The 22,540-nt window shown below is 40.3% G+C and overlaps 1 protein-coding gene across 1 annotated transcript in view; it reads left to right on the forward strand.

The window, feature by feature from the left end:
* itpr3 (inositol 1,4,5-trisphosphate receptor, type 3) overlaps positions 1–22,540 on the forward strand; it is a 226,867-nt gene that overhangs the window by 48,490 nt on the left and 155,837 nt on the right. Inside the window, exon 3 of the mRNA XM_052034535.1 lies at positions 19,724–19,845. Within this exon, the coding sequence (XP_051890495.1) occupies positions 19,724–19,845 (122 nt within the window). The remainder of the gene's footprint in view (positions 1–19,723; positions 19,846–22,540) is intronic.

Raw genomic sequence — 22,540 nt, forward strand, 5'->3', positions numbered from 1 at the left:
GAAATAAATGTTGCCAGGATGACAGGTTTAGTCTTCATGATATTGGAAGTTTGAACATTTCCACACATGTTAAAAAGGCAATCAAATGCAGACTATAAAGAGGTAATATTTAATGTCATTGAGGTACATGAAGTCTGAAAACTGTGTGCTTTAAAGGTTGCGCATAGGTGATGAATAATATAATTATTAAGCCAAAAAGAAATGGGAGAAAATGCCTTTTGATGAGACTTAAAAGGGGATTGGGGTTGTTAGTGGCAAGATGCATTTCTTTTTTTTACTGGGATTGCCTTGTATGTGAATAGAACTTGCTCAGTTGCTCTAAGAAATGACTCTGACATACACCCAAACTGTCATGTGAAATTTCCTCTGGGTAGGCAAATTGCATACGTGTCTGTCCAAATTAGGTTGGAGCTTCATTTGAATATATTTTGGGGGATGAACCTCCACCATAGCACTTACTGATATACGGGAGTGCTGGAATTTAGTTTGAAAGTTAGAGCACCAACCAAAGTCAGCCTGTAGTTCCACAAACTGTCCCAAACAGATTAAAGGGGAGGTGCATTGTGACTGCAGCAGGGGAACTGAAACTAAAGCACAGACATTCAATGTTAGCATTACACAGGAGAGCGGGGGCCCCATGGTTTTCTGAGGTTGTGCTTGAAGCTTTGCTGCAGGAGGTGGAGATGTTTCTATAGAGGTGAGGATGTCTTCCAGACGCACTCAGCTGGCAACTGTTACCAGGAGTGGAGCCCTAAGGACTTGGCTTGGTGATTCAGGTGTCCTCAAACTTCTCCCACTTTCCCTCACCCTACAGTCTCTGATTTACAAACTGTGGATAATGTTAGCTTGTATTCCTCATTGCTCACCACAGTCCATTAGCCTTGCAGGGCAGCTGTTGAAGAATGGAAGGAGAGTAAAAATGAATGCAAGCCATCTTATTGGACACCAGTTTGCATACCAATTCCTTTTGTGATTTGCAGCCTATGTTGGAGGTGGCAACTGAGCATGATGAGCCATGTGACATACTTGGCCTGAATCCGAGGCAGGCCAAGAGGATAGCACTGGTACCAACTTGCAGAGGTGTTCCTGCACTGCATACCCCTTGGCATGTTATTTGTAGGGGAGGAGAACTGCAGCGGCTGGGAGTCTGAAATAAAAATAGAAATTGCTGGAAATACTCAGTAGTTTGGGGAGCATTTGTGGAAAGAGAAACAGTTCACATTTTCAGTCTGGGACCCTTCATCAGAATGCAGAGCTCCCAATTGAGGATTGAACCCAGGTCCCTGTAACTGTGAGGCATTCTTTTTCACAGATGGTTCACAATGTGATGAGACTCCCTTGCGTGCTCTGTTTACAACAGGTCACTAATGAGATTACCACTAGCTGTGCAGAGCTCCAATTTGGAATTTTTAGAAATGACAACGAACCAGAAGACCTTGTCTCTGTGTGTGTATTTGTATATATAAATATGAAATGCCTGTATTTGAGGTTGAGGGATTATAACAATCTTAACGTAACACATTATGCTGGGATCCCTTTACTTTTCTCTCTACATCTCCAAGCTGCAAGCAAAAGCCAGCAGCAACCATTCTGATAGTCAATCTGCCAATAAACCCATGAGAAGTGACTTCTTGTGAATGAACAGTTCACTTCACTGACTGCAGCTTCTGCCTCAGTGACCGCCCGATGACATCTTTTGTTCTCCTCTCTTGACTGCAGTAACTTTGTGGCCAAGAGGTCTCACTTTCAAGGTAAAAGCCCACTGCCACAAACAAGAGAATCTGCAGTTTTCTCTTTAACTTAAACAGTTTTCTTGCGAGCCCCTTCCCTTCCATTGGTCTTAGCTTTCCCTCCTCCCTTTTCTTGTCTCAGCTGTTGTAACAATATTTACAATCTTTCTTCCTTGCACTGCATCATTAATGTTTAAATTGCATGCTAGGTGACTGAAAATGATTTCAATAGTTACAATGGGCTTCCTTTGCTTAATATATTGGGTGTGGGGAAAAATGGTTCCAAAGAATTATACACTTAAAATGGGAGCACATTCCAAGTGATAAGAAAACTTTGAAATTTCAAACACCTTCATTGAAGTGAGCTAGTTCCATAAATATTCTAAAAGCTTCTGGGGACACGTCCAACGAGTCTTTTGTGATGGTATTGTCCAGCATAGCTCTTCAGAAACACCGTCATCCCAGGTGGCCAGACTTCTTGCTGCTTATTGACACCCAGCTGTTCTATTTCTCACAGCCCACAACCGATGCTCTGTGCCTTCTCGAGCTTGGCCCTCTCAATGTGTGGTGGAAAAAGAGCTACAATTTTTCAGCCAAATCCTACACAGGCTGCACAATGCTGGCCAGCACAACCTTTCAGCCCCATTAGTGTAGGTACAGTCAGCCTCTCTTCCTACTACCGTCATTTTATTGGGAGTTACTTAATGTGACTGTTTGATCCAATTTCGGTTATTAAGGAATTAAAAAGAGCTGCATATGTTGATGTCATGGTCATGTGAGCAGGAGTGAACTGAAACCTGCATTAGGGTGAATCACAGCTAGAGGTGCCCATCCAGTTTCCTGACAGGCAAGGCTTCAACAGGAAATGGGCACAAACTTTTTAATATAGGCGCAAAACACTTTCACTATGGCTGTGGAGATGGGAGCGAATGGACTCAGTTTCTCGGCAGTCATTTTATGTAGCTGTTCATGGGATTCACCAACTAAATTACAGCTTCCTAATTGACAATACTAGTACAGGCGAACTCCACATTGTGGCCATTCAGGTAATTGAAATTTGCACTTCATGAATTCACAAATCATGACCCAAAAATTTGAGATACGGAATAAAATTTGCTCTCATGGGATTTATGTGAGGGCAAAAAGCAAATAAACACTTTTTTTCACTCAAGTTTTTTGATGGGGTAGGCATGGTAGTGTAGCAGTTAGCATAACACTTTATAGCACCAGTGACCCAGGGTCAGTTCTGGCCACTGCCTGTAAGGAGTGTGTATGTTCTCCCCATGTCTACATGGGTTTCCTCCGGGTGCTCTGGTTTTCTCCCACATTCCAAAGACATACAGGTTAGGAAGTTGTGAGCATGCTATGTTGGCGCCGGAACACTATGCAAAAAGATGTATTTCACTGTGTGTTTCGATGTACATGTGACTAATAAAGATATCTTGATGCATGTGAAAATGATCCGGCTTTGCGTCATGGAAAATGGTGATATAACCTATTTTCTTGGAGCACAACCCACCCCATAACACGGCTCACTAGTACTGTCGAGATATTAATCTTTGCTTTTTGATATCTGTGCGCTTTGTAAAAATGTGGACTGAAATGGTCTTGTGTTTAGTCATCATTGTAAAGCCAGTTGTAATTATGCCAGAAATGTATGTCTCAGGGCCTTGCTAACCTCTCTCTTCAAGTTTTCTTCAAGCAGTGTTTGATCATTTGTTCAATTAAATCTCAGGATAACCTGGGAGGTTATATGTGTGTGTTACATTGAAAACTAATCTTAATTGCAGTGCATTACTAGCTGGCATCATCACTCACTCATCCATTTCATCACTGACTTTTTATTGTTTGCTTGGTTGCCTTTTGTGGATTTGAATGGAAGGTTGTAGATTTAATATATTTTTTTAATACCAAGGCAGAAACTGAACTGCCTGAAACCAGTGCAGCACCATACTTTTGCTGGTCTGCCCATATGTGCACCGTAAATTCCATTGTGTCCTGCAGTGATTAAATTCCTTCATTTAAGCATGTATATTGGATAGGCAGGGCCTACCACATTTGCCATTCCAGCCAGTATGAATGACATTGTTTCTTGTGCGTTGCTCTTTTAGAGACCCTTGTCGGAAGTCGATCATGTTGTCTGATGAGGAAACAACCTGGGGCACCATGTTTTTGCAGCATCATTTTGACCAACATCTGAGCTTCTTAAAGAAAGCAATAAGCTAATTTTAAATTTAGTTGGGGAGTAAATTGCATTGACTTTGGAGGCTTTGAGGAGCCCATGACAATATGGTCTGAGGTGGAAAAAACAATTTTTCTCAAATGAAGGAGTTATTTCCCTTTTGGCAGCAGTGCATAATTGGGAACTACAGGAGAGGGATCAGAGGTAAGGCAGACAAGCCAGGAAACCTGGCAGTGGGATGGCTCACTCCCATTTCCCCTACTGTCTGTCCGAAGGCATGCTCATCTCTAGCTTCCAAGAAGGAATGTGTCTGGAGGCTGAAGTATTCAAAAACAGTGGTGATCTGTCATCTTTGCTGCCCAACTGCTGTGCTTGTAGAGACAAAACTTGTTTTTTTTTAGCTTCTGAGCCTTGGCAAGCAGGGATGGTGTTTTTGTGCTGTGATTTACAATTTGTTGCTGACCGCTACATTTTGAAAGTCATAGCTGATGTCTGCTCAAGGAGAAGGAATATCATCCCCTTTTCCTTGTTTGGAGACATTAGTTGTCACAGGTATATAGATTTGTGTGGACTGTGGGATTCCCTAGATTCAACAAGTGATAGACTGTTTGGAGCAACACGTGGCAAAGTGCTACGTGAGGCGCAACAAGTGACTGGTTCAGACTGAGGGTGTCCTGCAGTACTTTCCAGTGAGCTTCTCTTGCTTCCTGTTGTTTGCTGGATGGTCCACAATCTCTCCTCATCATCATGGAGACTCTGCCCTTTTCTGAAACCAATTGCAGCAGGACGAAGAGGATGAATGGGTTTGAGGTGGGGGGATGGGGGGGAGAGGAGGAGCATTTCAGCAGGCAGTGACAGAAGGTGGTCCTTGCTGGATATGCTGGGCACACAAAGCTGGAGATTCATCTGTGGACCTCTCTCACTGGCTCTCGACCTCGACTTGGGCAGCAACAAACAGCTGGACATTATATGGCTTGAGGATTGCTGGGTACCATGGAGACTCTGTTGATTGGCTGGGATCATCTACATTAAGTGCAGTATCCAACTGGTTATCAATGGCATGTCATGTCTAGGCTTCACGTACAAGTGTTTTGGAGAAAAGCCTCCATAAAGGCTTGATATGTGCCAGACACAACTTCTTTCCACAGCTACATTAGTCAATCGGCCTCTGCAGCATTAATAATATCACAATCTACATTAACCATCTGTCTCCCCATGAAAAATTGCATGATAATGATTCAACACAAGTCTTGACAGGAATGAAGGATCCAGCTTGAGCATCAATTCATAGCTCTTTCATCATGAATAAGAATAAAATGAAAGCACCTCAGTCACATGTGCATGTATGTCAACTGGTATCCTCATATGTTATTTGAGGGTTCCAGCACTAACCATCATGAGACAAGTATGACTACAAAGTTTTATTTTCCAGCACAGGTCCTGGTCCAAAGTTACTCCCTCTTGGCATGCATGCCTCCTGCAGTCTCCTCTTCATGTTACTTCTCTGAAAGAGGTTCCCTGGGGAAAGCCACCTCCCTGTGCCCCTCAGCTTCATCACCCAGAATATTACAGTCACTGCCAAATTATCTATGGACATGCTCTCTGCCCAGCTGAACATTCATTTCTGTCTTTTCATTAGTGAACTCCAGAATAACTGGTCATGTTGCCCACTTTCAGCACCACAGTCCTCATATTAATTAGCATAGGATCCATTGTACAGGTGCATTGCATTCATTTGATATCAAGTGCTCAGTGGGCAATAATATCGAAATAAATACGTTACATGCTTTAATCCTGCATCCAGTATCAGAATAGAGAACTGTGTTCTGGTGGGAAATTGACTGTTTGGCATGTCTATTTCAGATTAGAGGAATATCAATGTGTTTCTTTTCATGGAGAAATGTTGATCAGTTTGTGTTTAGCTTCATGGATGTCCTGGACTTGACTGCTTTCTGTTCTTGGTCCCTGATCTGCAGAATTCTTGGCTTCATTAGAATTTCCTCTGCCACATTAGGCAATATGTAATGTCCCTTGGAATGGAACCAACTGCTTTTTGAGAGCAAACAAATTAATCCTGCATTGATCAATCCATAATAAATCATTTGTGTTAAATTCCTATGTGTACTGAACTACTGTTCCGAAGCACAGTAAATTTATTTCAGCCACCAACCCCATAATTAGCATTAGGTAATAGTCACTTGAAATACCTTTAGTAATTCATCCTTTAGTAATTCTTTCAAGATGTAGCTCTTAAAAAAAATTATCATCTGTTGGCAAGCAGAGGATGTTTGTGAGTAGGTGGATATTTAATAGTGTTGAACTGGAAATTAAGAAGGGAATTAGAAAATTGCACCAAGTCCTTAGGGTTGTTGGTGCTGGGGAGGGGAGAGACTTCAGTAAGCTGTCATGTGCCTTTAACTAATTTCCAGGTGTCTCATTCTTCTGTAGCATAATAGAAATATGATTTAATATGTGGTTTCCATGTTGAAAGATGAATCTGGATCCTAGTTAATAGTGATTGACCGTGCTAATTTTAACTGAAAAATAGAAGTGGATAGAAAGTAATATGTTGTCAGAAAATGCTAATGAACTCCATTGCTTAGATTTTAATTGTCCCCATCTGGTGGAAACTGACAGGGTGCGTGATGGTGAGGGAGGTGGCAATAAATAATGGGTATCAGTTACTCCTGGTCATCCTCGGTGTTTACCACAGCTGCAAGTTGCATATCATCTTCAGATTTCAGCATTGTGGCCTCCACCTCGTGTCCAAGTCCTTAATGTTAACCAAAAACAAAAATGATTCTAAAACCTAATCCCAAGGAATATAAATGCATATTCCCAAACCGATCTTTCTGAATTCCTCTTTAGTGATCAATAAATTATGAGCAGATTTGCTTTATTATATGCGTAGCATGCTAAGTATTTTAAAATGAACTTGCATGGATTTAGTCACATTGAAGACCTGCTGGTAAGTGTTCCTTAAAATTTTTTGAGCACCAACTTATCTTGGCAGCTAGTAATTGGTTGGCTTGAATGCCACAGAATGTTCTTGGTTGTTTGAAGATTCTAACTTCCTCATTATTCCTACTGCACAATCCACATTTCATGGATTCCTTTTCACAATTTATAAAATGCACTTTGTTGTTTCCATACTTGTTATCTGCTTTGCATTTCCCTTGAATTCTGTTATCTTGGTTGTTGTGAAAGCTGAACAGGTATTTAGTTTTGGAATCACAGTTAATTTACCAGTTGTCAATGGTAGAAGTGGACCATTCAAATAGGTTACATTATGCAATATAGCATTTATTGTGGATTTCAGAATGTGATTTACATTGTGAATATTCATGACCTTTGTGTCAATTAATTTTCATTGGTATTGCAATGCTGGGGAAATGTTATAATCCTGAAAAGGAATGGCTTTACAAAATGAGCAATTTGCTCTGTAGCATCCTTGTTTAGTCAAGACTGAAAATAACACAAAATGCCCACCGTCCATCATGATCTGACTTTTTATTCCAGTGTGTAGTCAAGTGAGTGTAATCGTTAGGGCCTGCGCATCATGACAGATATTGAGACTCTGAGGTCTGGAGTACAATGATGGAACGTGCAGAGTTCTTAGCCTCTGAGTTGGAACTATTCCTTCTCTGGAAACACTGATTCAGATATAGACAATAGGAGCAGAAGTAGACCATTCGGCCCTTCGAGTCTGTGCCGCCATTTTGAGATCATGGCTGATCCTCAACAATCAATATCTTGTTCCTGCCTTGTCCCCATATCCCTTGATTCCCCTATCTATAAGAAACCTATCTAGGTCCTCCTTGAAAGTGCCCAGAGAATTGGCCTCCACTGCCCTCTGAGGCAGTGCATTCCACAAATTCACAACCCTCTGGGAGAAGAAGTTTTTCCTCACCTCTGTCCTAAATGGCCTAGCCCTTATTCTTAAATCATGCCCCCTGGTCCTGGACTTCCCCAACATCTGGAACATATTTCCTGTCTCTATCTTGTCCAATCCCTTAATAATCCTGTATGTTTCAATCAGATCCCCTCTCAATCTTCTCAATTCCAGCGTGTACAATCCCAGTCTCTCCAACCTCTCAGCATAAAACAGTCCCGGCATCCCCGGAATTAACCTCGTAAACCTATGCTGCATGCCCTCTGTAGCCAGGATATCCTTCCTTAACCCTGGAGACCAAAACTGTACACAATACTCCAGGAGTGGTCTCACCAGGGCCCTGTACAAATGCAAAAGAATCTCTTTGCTTTTGTACTCAATTCCCCTTGTAATACAGGCCAACATTCCATTAGCCTTCATCACTGCCTGCTGCACTTGCTCATTCACTTTCAGTGACTGATGAACAAGGACTCCTAGATCCCTTTGTATTTCCCCCTTACCTAACCCCACACCATTCAGATAATAATCCGCCTTCCTGTTCCTGCTCCCAAAGTGGATAACCTCACACTTATCCACATTAAACTTCATCTGCCAAGTATCTGCCCACTTACCCAACCTATCCAAATCACCTTGAGTTCTCCTAACTTCCTCTACACATGTCGCACTGCCACCCAACTTTGTATCATCAGCAAACTTGCTAATGTTATTCACAATGCCTTCATCTAAATCATCAACATAGATCGTAAACAGCTGGGGTCCCAGCACCGAGCCCTGTGGCACCCCACTAGTCACGGCCTGCCATTCTGAGAAACATCCATTCACCCCTACCCTTTGTTTCCTATCCGCCAACCAGTTTTCTATCCATGTTAATACCCGCCCCCCAATTCCATGAGCCCTAATTTTACCCACCAATCTCCTGTGCGGCACTTTATCAAATGCCTTCTGAAAGTCGAGGTATACAACATCCACTGAATCTCCCTCGTCTATTTTCCTGGTTACATCCTCAAAAAACTCCAGTAGATTAGTCAAGCATGATTTGCCCTTGGCAAATCCATGTTGACTCAACCCAATCCTATCATTGCTATCCAAATATGCCGCTATTTCATCCTTAATAATGGACTCTAGCATCTTCCCCACCACAGATGTTAGGCTAACTGGACGATAGTTCCCCGTTTTCTCCCTCCCTCCTTTCTTAAAAAGTGGGATAACATTAGCCATTCTCCAATCCTCAGCAACTGACCCCGAATCTAAGGAACATCGGAAAATGATCACCAATGCATCCACAATTTCTAGAGCCACCTCCTTTAGTACCCTGGGATGCAGACCATCTGGACCTGGGGATTTGTCAGTCTTCAGCCCCATTAGTCTACCCATCACCATTTCTTTCCTAATGTCAATCCACTTCAGTTCCTCTGTCACCCTCTGCCTTTTGTCCATCCTCACTTCTGGGAGATTTCTTACGTCTTCCCCCGTGAAGACAGATCCAAGGTACTTATTAAATTCGACTGCCATCTCCCTGTTTCCCGTAATAATTTCACCCGATTCGGTCTTCAAGGGCCCAACATTGTTCCTAACTAACTTCTTTCCCTTCACATACCTAAAAAAGCTTTTGCTATCCTCCTTAATATTCCTGGCTAGCTTGCCTTCGTACCTCATTTCTTCTTCCCGAATTACCTTTTTAGTTAAATTCTGCTGCACCTTAAAAAATTTCCCCATCTTCTATCTTCCCACTCAGCTTGGCTCTGCCATACTTCTTCCTTTTTAACACAATGCTATCTCTGACTTCCTTTGTCAGCCGCGGTGGCCCCTTTCCCCTCTTTGAGTCTTTCCTTCTCTGGGGAATAAACTGATCCTGCACCTTGTGCATTATTCCCAAGAATACCTGCCATTGCTGTTCCACTGACAATTCTGCTAGGATGCCCGCCCAGTCAACTTTAGCCAGCTCCTCCCTCATGGCTCCATAGTCTCCTTTGTTCAACTGCAAAATTGACCCTTCTGAATTGCCCTTTTCCCTCTCCAATTGCAGATAAAAACTTATCATGTTATGGTCACTACCTCCCAATGGCTCCTTTACTTCGAATTCTCTTATCAATGATTGAAGATTGTAAAATGCAGCATGTTTGCTTAGATAGAGAGGGTAGGAGTTCAGAGAAATAAAGGACTGCAGATGCTGGAATCTAGATGAAAAACATGATGATGCTGGAGGAACTCAGCAGGCCAGGCAGCATCCGTCGAGAAAAGCAGGCAGTCAACGTTTCAGGTCAGGACCCTTCTTTAGGGGAAGCCCAATAGATAGGAGGGAAAAGCAGAGCAGTGATATGTGGACAAAAGAGGGGAGGCGGGGTGGGCACGGTAGTGATAGGTAGACGCAGGTAAGAGATAGTGATAGGCAGGTGCGGGGGAGGAGGGGAGAGCATGCCTGTATGAACACAGGCTAAAAGCCTCCAGCTATATATGAGGAAGACTTTCTTTTCACAAACTCATTCCTGTCAGGAATAAACTGGCAACAAGGAACTATCACTATTTCAATGAATATGCATTTTTAATATGAATCACTGAAAATGCAGGCCCCTGGATCTTTCTTGATTATATTAAGACTTTTTGGAGTGTAATCTCCTGTGGTTTATCTTTTCATTCTTTTTTCCAGGAGAGTGGCTGGTGGACCTTTTCTCATTTTCCTTTCTGTTCATTCATTGCAATCCACGCACAACTAATGACATGAGTAGTTACAGGTCAGAACACAGGAATAGGAGAAGGTTCCTTGTTCCTGAACCACTATTCTAGCGGTTCAAACTTGTAATACTTACATCAATTCCCTCAGGGAAGCAAATATCTATTGGTATCATTAACAATCACGAATGATTTAATTGCATTCCAAACTTGAATCACTCGTTTAAGAATCTTTTTCAAAGTAGTTCCTTGGGTTTGAGGATAATATCCACTCACTTTGGTTTTATGGATTCTCAAGTGGCTGATGAGGCCAATAAGGGAACCATAGACTCTTCCACAGCCAGGGCAGGAAATGGCAGACAGGGCAGGCTGGTGGGGATATTGTGTGGAGGTGCCCTCCTTCTGCTCGAGGCTCTCAATGCCATCTCAAATGTTCCTTCTCCACTTTGAGCCTGGGACTGGGATTCACAGAAGTCAGTGGGGAGGTTGCATTTGTCTAGGAGACTTTCAGTGCATCCTTGCATCTTCTCCTCTGACTGCCTGGTAATCTGTCCCCACGATAGTGTCTGTTTCAGGAGTCTGGTGTTGGGCACATGAACCACGTGGTCTGCCCTATGTAGACAACTGGTTGCAATTAAGGTCTTAATACTGGGACAAGGCAATGATGCTAGTTTGCTCACCCTTCCATCGTACTTGAAGGATTTTGCAGAGACAGCATTGGTGGTATCTTTTCTATGCCTCAGGCTACTGTGAAATAGCACAGTAAAGAATTAGCCCTTGTTTTTATGCCATGACCTTAATACTGGACATTAACTGGTGAGACTGATGATATCCATCGACCATTTCATTTCTCCTTAATATCCTATAAACCTCCATCAAATTATCCCTTCATATTCTAGATCCCATGGCTACCAATTTAACACTGTGGGTCTGGGTTCCATTCTGGTAAATCCAATCCCTCTAAGGACAACATATCCTTTCTATATTTTGGAGCCCAGAACTCCTCACAGTGTTCCAAGTGTCACTTAACCTGTGGTTTGTAGAGCTGTGTCATAATGTCGACTTGTATTTTGGATTAGCATTCTGTTACCATGCATTTTAATGGGCTTCAAGTATCTTTGGACCTCCACTGTTTTAGCTTTTGTCTGTTTTGAAAGTAAGATGTTCTATCAAAATAGTTGATAATGTACTTGCTAAATTGGGATCTATTTGGCAGGCACAATCTTCCATTAGTTCCATGCTGCTTACAATGGTACCTATCTTATCAACCCCAATATGCATTGGATCAGAGCTAAGTTATAAGATGAAATTCAGAAAGTTGCAATATAGCCATGAGCAAGATGGAAAGAATTGCAGAAAAGTAATGATGTCTTTTGATTAATAAAAGTATTTCACAAAGACAGAAGGAATATTTATTTTCATTCCTACTATTAACAGTGTTTTCTTGTGGTTCCTGTTGACAACCAGAGTGGGGTGATGCTCAGCACTGATGGCCTGAAGTCTGGGGCTGTTTGACTTCATTTTGCCGGGGGAGGTGTGATTCACTCAGCTGAATCCAGCCTGATAATTCGTCCCACAAGCTTGAGCCTTGCCTCCCAAATTCTTATGCAGTCCACCACCTCCATTGTTTCTGTTTCTTAACCACTGACAACCTCACTTTCACCTGTCAATACTAGCACGAGCTTGAGGTACTTGGTACAGTGAAGAATTAGTCCTTTTTAGGTCATGACCCTACTACCAGAATTATTAACTGATTTCTCCTTAATAATAACTGATGCACTATCGATGGTGTCACACTATTGTTCAACATCTCTCCTTGCTTGTGTTGTCATCATGACTGTATTCTCCCTCTCTTTCACCCCCTCCACCCCCCAACGCACACACACACCCACAGAAAGAATGTATAAGTAAGAGTGTGCAAGGGAGCAGCTGGGCGGCACATGCATTTGTGATTTCCCTAACCCATCATCCGAGTCATTCATAGATATATTGAAAACCTGTGGCCAGATCCTGATGGGACACCACGAGTCACATCCTGTCACGTCATTATCCTATTTTCCATATCCTGTGACTTAGCCGCTTTCCTAACTAGGCCTATTTCCTATCAGTGGTGGCACAGTGGTTAATTTACTGAACCACTAATCTAGAGAGCAGAGTTCAACTCTTACTATGACAGCTGTGGAATTTAAAGTCAGCTACTCATTAATAATAACAATCACAAAGCTACCTGATTGTTGTAAAATAAAATATCTGGTTCAATATTGTCTCTCAAGGGAGAAAATTTGCTATCTTTTCTTTGTCTGACCAATATGTGACTCCAAACTCAGCTGTGCGGTTGACCCTTAAATCCCTCTGAAACGACTTAGCAAGCCTCTCAGTTATACCATGGCCATGATATTCAGACTGCAATGTTTTCAAGAAGGTGACTCACTGAATGGGTGAAAGCCTGGGCAATAAAGCTTCCCTTGCCAGCACTGCTTACATCCCCAAAAATGAACAAATAAGCAAAAAATCAATTCTTTAATTCTTTAACCTTCACCTTCCATTGATGTTCTCTTAAATGTGTGTATATCAAATGGCTTCTGGAAATCTAATTATTTGTGTTCAACTCTATATATGATTGAATAATTAGACTTTGTCAGATAATATAGAGGAGCCCCACGAATTTGAGCAACAAAGACTTGCACTTTTTACAGTGTTCCAGGTGTGGTCTAATGTTGGGCAGCCTTTATACCACACCTTATCACCATTGGTATTGGATTTCTGTAACTAGGCAAAGGAGCAAGCTGGTAGAATTCTACTTTTCAAGGTGAACACGATTACAGCTGATTATTCTGACTGAGAGATGTTGGTTTTGCTTGGTTTTATGATTGCCTTGGTTTAGAATGATATGTGTGGATCATTGCCTAGTTTTTTCATTGGATGGAGGTATAAAATTAGGTAAATTAAAACTGAGTTCTGAAGTTTTTGCAAATCTGCTGGGCAATTATTTTATGATTGACAGTTAAAACAGTGCTTTTTATTTGAAAGATCTCCTGATGCCAAGTCAGTTATTGTGAAGCCATGCATTTGCCATTTCATGCACTGAGCATTTGAAAATAGTGGGCCTGAGGTTATGTTGGATTTCGATGAGAATTGAAGTGGAAAGCTCCATTCATTAAATATATTTGCTTTGAAACTGATGGTTAAATTATCTTTTGAAAGTAATGGCAAAACAATGATAGTCACATTCACACTTTTCAACGCACCCAAAGATCTATAAAAGAAGATTATTAGAATGAAAAGAAAAAAAAATTCTTTTTATATCTTTCAAGTGTCTTTTCACTGCAGATATCAGTACCTTATTGTTAAGTACTTGAATATGTTGCATTGTAATTTGTTGAACAGGATGCAAGAACAGCATGCCTGCACAGTGTATTTGTGCATGGTGAACAGAAGAATATTTTTTTTGGCTAGTCTTCAAGGGAGTATGCACAGAAGAATGTTTTTGTTGTGTGCATAAAGGTTGAAAGAAAACTAATTCAAAGTAAATGAGAAAATGAATCCTTTCCCTGGAATGTAGGAGAGGTAGCTTTCTTAACTGAAAGGATTTGAGAAGAAATTTGAAGGGTTTCTCTTTAACCTTTTGTTATTTGACCACTGGAAAATAAACAAGTAAGTTTAAATTCCTTGCCTGACATTGTCAGATAAATTTCAGTCTGATGTACTGCATCTAAACTTGCATCACTTAACCCAAGCACTGCTGGAAGAAAAAAACTGAAATACATCTTGTTCCCTGTCTACTTACCTGATAGTTGTGCAGCATAACAACAGAGATGACAAGCTATGGCAAGTAAGCAGTATCATTGAGACCGTAATAGAGCTATAACTGGGGAGAGAAAACCCCTGTCATGGTGGATGGCTCTGTAAATGATGGGTCTTAAAACAGCCAATCCTCCCAAATATGTCTGTCTACCATATATCCTGTTTCAAACTATTCCATCTTAAAATACTTTCAGGAAGAGATTAGCAGGGTTGACCAAAAGCTCATTGAAAAGTTCTTGGTTTTAATGAGGATCTTGGTGGGCAGGGGGTCGGGGTGGTGTGGGGGTGAAAGGAGGGAACTGGAGAGGTAGAATTGTTTAAGAGGGCATATGGATATGGATTTCTAAGCATATGGATAACATTAGTGGTGGAGTGAACAGAGTGGGGATGGGTTATGGAAAGGAGATGGTTATAAGGAGGAACCTGTGGATGATCGAATTCAATTGTATAAATAAACCAATGGATTGAAGTCAAGAATGTTGGTAATGAGATGAATGTTTGTATTTTCCAAGAATTCTGACAGACTGCAAAACAGGAAGTAAGAGCATATCTCTTTTCAGGGAACATGTTAATAATTTTGCAGGAAACAAAATAAAGATTTGGACATAAACATGAATTAAGGTAGAAGCTGAATGTAAAAATAATATTTATATTATTTTAAAATGAATGAAGTTTTGAAATAATATTCTGAAGGTATTAGATTCCACACTTGCACACCTGTGAAGTCCAGAGGAGTTAGTCAAGCATAATCATGTCTTAGTATGACATCGAAAATGTAACTGTACCTCTTTCAAAAGGTGTAATGTTTGTGATGCTTCTTTTCAAAGTGGAATGATATGTAAAAGTTGAAGTTCATTAATTTATTGAATCAACTTGAATTGCCTCAGTGGAGACCTGGAAGATGCATGCTTGTTAAGGCAGGAATCACTGACACGAATTTATTGATTTCCATGTTTCATGGTGAATGTATGTCATTCAAAAATTGTTCACTGACTGCCTCCAATATAAGGGCGAGTGCTTATATCCTCGCTATTACTCTCATGTAAATTCCAGGTCAATATATTTTTATTTGTCCGGTTGATGGAATACCAATGATAAAAGAAGATGTGTACTGAGGCAGTTTCTCACAAAGCTCTGCTTGTTGAAAGTTGTGATGGATTATAGTGACAGCAAATAATAGGTGTATGGATAAGAGATCAGTTGCATGGCATTACGATATCAAGGAAATCTAAAATGTGTTGTGCTCAGACAGATGAAAAATCATATGTTAAGTATCCATGAATATTGTTTTTCATAACTTTTGTTTTTTTGAAGCACTGATACTTATGTGTTTATAGTTCTTCACAGTTTTTTCAAAATGGGCAGTGCCTGAAGTTTGTGATTTCATTGTGATGTATTCTTTGGCTGTTGGGGACTAACTGATATTTTCCCAGCAAATATATTTTCATCACATTGTTAATAATGAGTCTGGAGTTGTTTTTCGACTGTGAAATAAAGTAAATAATTTCCTTCTACATTATAATCCTGTTACCAGGAATACAATCATTTAAATTTGAACATTTTAACCTTGGAACCTTTTAAATTTGAGCATGTTTGTGATGATGAGACATAGAGTTTGGGCTTATAATTCTGTGGTGGTCAAATATCTCAATGGTGGCCCATCCTCCAAATGTTAAAACACTGTGTCTTAACATGCTTCAAAGTGCTGGATGAGGTGCCTGAATCAGTTTGGTGCAAGCCTCTAATCCTCAATACTCAGTCATGCAAGAAGCTCAAGGCATGGCACTTGGTTAACTGCCATAAAGGTCTTTCCACCACAAATTTGTGGTAATTGCAGAGGGTATTTTGGACAGCAGTTTGAGATGGGCTTGCAGAGGGTACAATGATTGGCAGAGATGACGTGGAGGGGGGAAGGAAGTAGATTGTGTGGGATGGATAGTTTTTGAGTGGAAGCAACAGGAGGAGTGGATGAAGATCTCAAGTAGCTGGGCTGCAATGTGGGCAGGAGGGTGATTAAAAAGGAAAGGACTGGGATGGGACGGGCTTGGAAAGAAGGTTTGTGGGAGGACAGGAGATGATTATGATTAGTTAATCAGTAGGAGGCTGGGATGGATCTGGAGGAGATGGTTGGAAGGTCTTCAAGATCAGGAGGTGGGAGGGGATTGAAGACGTGTGAGGAATTGGGCAGTCAAGGAGATTTTTAGGGGACAGGTTGTGGGTGATCCAAATGAATGCGAGAATATTGGCAGGGTAGATGTTGTGGTGAGGGAGCAATTGCTAAAGAGAACAAAAAAAAACAATCTTGAGGAAGGTCTGCTCCTTAGTCTGTCAGCAGTGGCCCAGCTAGGATTGGGCCCTTTATTACTTCAGCTGGCGTCAACAATCTCGTGAGGTTTTGTCTAGCATCTGAAGTCTCAGCCATTCATGAGCCTTGTATGCACAGCATTATTTAGCAGGTGACATCGGTCGTGTTTCATAGACTGATTGATGTCACTATGCATGTCTCGTGGCCTCCATGCCTGTTCATGTAGGACTGGATCAAATATCTCAGTGCTTTGCTCAAGCAGTTTTTGATAAAATTCACACAACTATGTTGTTTTATTTAAGAGAACTTCTTAGCCTCCTCAGGTTTTTGTCTCCTAAGTTTTGAATGATGATATCAGCTATCAAAAGAAAGTCAGTGTTCCCAATGCAAACAAAAAAACATTTTTATCCCGACACACTAATAAAAATGATATGCTTGGAGACCAACAAATACAGAAAAAACATAGAAATCTAATGACTTCCCAGACTCTTGTTGGTCAAAGAATCTAATCTGAAAGCCCATACAACAGGTGTTACATGTAACCAGTTGAATATTATTTGCATTTTAAACCATGAATACATTTTAACTATTACAAGAATTTCCTTTTGTGTCTCAATTTCTACAAAAAGAAATTGGTTCTGCAGCTGATTTTGTATTCTACTATAGGTATGCTGCTTTTCTGAAAAAAAGTATTTGGATGCTAGTGATAGGCCATCCTGTTATAAAAATAATCAGATTAGCTAAAAATAACTGAATTTGTAACGAATACGGAAAAGGTTGGTCCTTTCTATTTATTCCTTTGAATGAGCAACTGCAACTCTGAATAGCAGCACTCTGATTCTTTCCTGTTACAGTACAGCTTCAGAAAAACAGCTTTGTGAAAATCACTCTCTTTGCCCTCAGACAGAAGAACATTAAACGTATCAAAAATCCTAAAGTAGTGTGGAAATAAGAAATATAATAAATTATATCAGCTACATTCATGCTAAATGGATGCATCTCCTGGGCGATGGAAAAGCTTTTGGTATTAATTGATTCGCTTTTAAAAATGTATCTCAGCAGCAAACAATCCATTTGTGGAAGGAAGGTCTGATCACACAAGTGTAACTTTCTTTGCTTGTTGAAAGTGAATTTGGTTTGCTTTATATTTGCACCTGTAAGATCATGTTGATGACCTCCTTCTAGACCTAGTTTTTATTCCCAATGCTTAATCAACTTTTTGACTTCAACTAAAATGAATAATATTACACCGATAGTATTCAAATGAAGCATAGAAGGACATTTGGCCCATTGAGCCCATGTTAGCTCTTTGAAAGAATTATCTAATTCACTCTTTTCTTTTGCTCTTCTTCAAATTTCTTCCTGTCAAGTATATGTCTACTGAAAGTTGCTCTTGAATATACTCCTTCCACCTTTTCATTCCAAATTTATAACATGCTGTGCTTAAAAGAATTCTCCTCTCCTCTCTGATTCCTTTACTAATCAGTGTAGAAACACTGTCCTTGGGTTACTGATCCTCCTCTCAATGCAAAAGGTTTCACTTTATTTACTTATACAAAATGCTTCACAGTTTTGACCAAGTTTGTATTTGTCTTATGCCCTTCCAATATTTTTTGCTTGCTATATTGTTCTCATTAAAATCTCGTGTTGCCTCAATTGATTAACAGGTACTCTTCATTTACAATTACATTAAAAATTAAGGGTTGGTCAGATATACTGTGGACCATGTTTTAAAAAAAAGTTGAATTTCAACCATACCAGTTTCAGCATAGTGTTATAAAGATGGACCTCATAACACTCTTCTGTGAACCTTTCAGCTGAAGTTCTCACTCTTTACCCAATGTTAACAGCAGCATGAAGATGAGCCCAAGAGCTGCTTTAACACCAAAAACAATGGCGTGGAGTGGTTTCTTGGCTGCTATATTAGAGTGATAGGGAGAAACAGTTTGGCAACAGTTCTTTAGCCCACCGACTCTGCATCAACCATCTTAATCCTCCATTAATCCATTTTATTTGACCGACTTTCCAATCAACTCCCACTAGGTTCCACCACCCATTTACACACTGGAGGCAATTTACTTTGCCCAATGGGCCGACTAATCCACACAACCTTTGTGATGTGGGAGGAAACCGGAGCACCTGGAATAAACGCACACAGAAAACATGCAAACTCCAAATAGACAGTGCCCAAGGTCAGGATTGAACCGAGGTCTCTGGTGCCACGAGGCAGTGGCTCGATTAGCCATGCCACTATGCCACCCACTGTCTTTTGCTGGTGTATTGTATTCTGTTTCCTAAATATGGTCCATTGAGCTCAAAGGTAAAGGGTTGTGGAAAAATGTGATACAGTCAATTGCAGAAAAATTAGATGTTATCACAAACTCTCTGAGTAATTATGTCTTTAACCTTGCTTTGGAAAATCTGTTAAACTGTGAAAACTTTGTGATGCAATTGCTCCACCCACAATTATTTTAGTTTACAAAGACGTGTGGCTTTGCAGGTCTTCTGCTCTGGGTATGGTCAAGGTTTGGAACTGTATATGTGAGGTACCAGCACAAAAATATTGTTTTCCTGTGGCCTGACCTAATAGCACTGTGTGTAAAAATAACAACCTGGTATCAGTCTACTTATCTCCTGTTTATGTCAAGAAATTGAGAGATTACCTGGTGGCATTAGAATAGGAACACAATTCTCCCTTTGCAAATGGTAGATGGGCCTAAGAATTTAAATTTTGAAGATCTGCAGTAGTTATAACACCTGGATGGCACAAAAGGCAGCACCTTGTTTATTCACTGAAGCAGCTTGTTTATTCATTAAATGTTAATTGACTTCTACTCTTGTTTCTTGCTTGAGTTCTTGTTTCTGTTGTAAAGAATGCACAATAACAACCTGTTTGAAACATTTTGGAAGAAAACCCCAAATGTGGATGCAGCTGGAAGTGTATGTATGTATAATCTAGCAGTGTTTAATTTTTTTTATTTCCCTTCAGCGAGAAAGGCGGAAATCCAATTCCCTACAGTACAACATTTCCATAAATTAAGCGTGCTGAGTTCTGTAACAATATTGAGAAATATCCCTCAAAAGTTTCAGTGACCAGTATTATTTTAGATGTGTTAATTATCTAATTTTTTGTTTTGCAGATTGTCTTTTCAAGGTATGTCCTATGAACCGCTACTCAGCTCAAAAACAGTACTGGAAAGCAAAGCAAGCAAAGCAGGACAAAGAAAAATTTGCAGATATTGCATTGTTGCAGAAGCTTCAGGTAGGGTTTTCATACCTTATATTTTTTTGCATGGATATTTTGTTTTTTGAGCACCCTATTCAGGACAAGTTTGATTTGTTTAGTGGTAATGGTAGATCATTATGCAAGTTCAAAAAATATAATATTTATTGTAAAGTTATTTAGTGATGTAGTGACACCTAATATCAGCCATCTTGGAGAATTGCTGTTCCCAATATGCTGAACGTGTAGGTAACCAAAACTTTAAGTGTTTATCATGCATCAGTGTGAAATGTTGTCATCAGAACGGTCCATTTGTGGTGTGCTCTCCTTTTTCACTTTCAAAGCAGTTGGGAAGTATGTATTATTGACCCTTACCTTGGTCAACCTAACTTGAGTTAGGTAAATGACCACACAAATCCTAATTAATTCAAACTACTCACAACTTTGTTGAATCAGCTTTATTATATCGATGCAAATATCTATGTAAGTTATGTTAACCCTGGGTCAACAATTCCTGAATGTTGCGAACCCTTTCGTACCAGTACTCACCCAAACTACTTCTCCCACTTACAACACCGAAATAGGGGATCTCCCGTTGGTCAAATGATTGCTCCTTCTCCCTGCCCCAGGCATGGGGATCTTCCTTGTGATAGTTAGTCTCCAGAGTTCTTGCTCACTACACATCAGAAATCCTTCATTTTATTCTTCTTCCTTATCAGTTCTGCACAGTTATACTTCAATTCCGTTGGTTCTGACTAATCGGGCTAGCCTGTGTCCACTTTTCATTGGCTCTGGCCCAAGACTATAGGTAGCATTACCTCATTGCTCTTCTCTCAAATAAGGACATGCCTCTGATGTCATTCCTTTGTTTTTTCCTTGAATCAGACCATTTCAAATCAGTTACAGCTAGTTCAAGTCAGACACTGGGCTCAGGTTATTTCAGTTCATGGACACAGACTATTCTTCTTATAAGCTTGTATTAATTCTTCTACCTTTATCAAGGAGCATCCCCCAAATAACTTCCAATTTGGAAATGATCTCTGATTTAGCAGATTATCATTATGTCCTCGTTATGTCCACTTTCGATTACTTTAATCCAGCAAGTGTTAGTTCATAAAATATGTTCACAAAATGGTGGTTTCAAGAACAGTCTCACAAAACGACGGCCTCACTTCTTCAACCACGTGGCAATAACCAAGATATTTGTTTTGTCTACTTGTCCACTGTCCTTGACTTGTTCCAGTGAGCTGATTTGCAGGTTTTTAATTTCTTCAAACCAACAGTATGTCCTGGCTAGCTGAGTCTTGATAGACTCTTTGCAGAGTTGACAAACTATGGAAACAGCTACAGTCCAATCATTTCATATATAAAAGCACATCTAGTCTAACTCAGAAGTAACTGCCTGAACTAACTACTGAACAGTTCTATCTGATCATCTGGAAGCTTTAAAAATATATTAAGATAATGTCCTAACTGTGAAAATCCTGACCTTTGACTTCTCTTTGTCTTGTGGCCATCCTTTTATCGAGTGAGAAACCTGATTGACTTGTCTCTTGGTTTGCTTCTATGCTGGAACATTGTGCCGTGAAACTATTTTTCAGTATTCTCTCTCATTCCTTTGGCCTAATAGATACAGACATTGTTTAGGTCATATCAATGAGTAAGTTGGATTTTCAGTCTGTGTTTTTGTTCATTTCATTCACAGGATTGAAGCATTATAGCAAGGCCACCATTTCTTGTCCATTGCTAGATACAGGATTGCACAAATTGTAAGCTGGTCTCATTAATAGCACCAGGTTGTGCTGTGAAGTTGCTCAAAAAGTACTGGGAGTTCCATGGCTTTAATTCCCCTGCAATGAAACATGGTTGATGTATATTTCTAAGTCAGGATGCAGTTAGACTTGGAGGCGACTTCTAGTCGGTGATATTTCTATGTGCTGGCTATCATTGTCCTTGTCAATGGAAGATGTTGTAGCTTTGAAGATAATTGTCTTAAATGCCTTGCAGAGTTGCTGCAGTGTACTTTGTAGATGGTACACGTTGTTACGAGGTGTTCTGGCAGTGGAGGGAGTGAATGGTAAAGGTGGCAGATGCAGTGTCAGTCAAGCTGGCTGCTTTCAAGGTAATACTGCCCCTACAGTCACTGAGTGTGCAGGATGGGGTTGATAACTCTTTTTGAACTGTCATGGATATGACGGGCTAAGTTACTGTATTATAAAGTAAAGAAAAATGGAATGGTTGGTGTTGAAGTGGGGAGATGTTGCTGTGGTAGGAAATGGCAGGAAATACAATGTTTCTTTCTTTAACTTTGGAAATCAGCTTTTTTCCAAAAGACTAAAATTGAGTTGAGTGGGTGGTTCTGCAGGCACCCAATCTGAGCATCATTGATTTGGTTCTTGATGAGTAAGGATTGTTTATTGGCAGTACCTCCTATCAATTTGCTCATGGTTGAAATTATACTTTTGGAAATTGGCTGGATTGGATTTGTCCCTAATTTTGTGGGCAGAATGTATCTGGCTGTTTTCCCATTATATTTAGTAGATATTGTTGATATTGGTTTATTGTTGTCACTTGTACCGAGGTACAGTGGAAAAACTTGTCTTGCATACCATTCATACAGATCAATTCATTACACAGTGCATTGAGGTAATACAGGGTAAAAACAATAACAGAATACAGAGTACTTGAGAATATGTGCAACAGCATAATTTTCGAAGATGTTAGCTCTTTAAAC

The sequence above is a fragment of the Pristis pectinata genome, chromosome 20 (genome assembly GCF_009764475.1).
Source record: "Pristis pectinata isolate sPriPec2 chromosome 20, sPriPec2.1.pri, whole genome shotgun sequence".
NCBI classification, from domain to species: Eukaryota; Metazoa; Chordata; class Chondrichthyes; order Rhinopristiformes; family Pristidae; genus Pristis; species Pristis pectinata.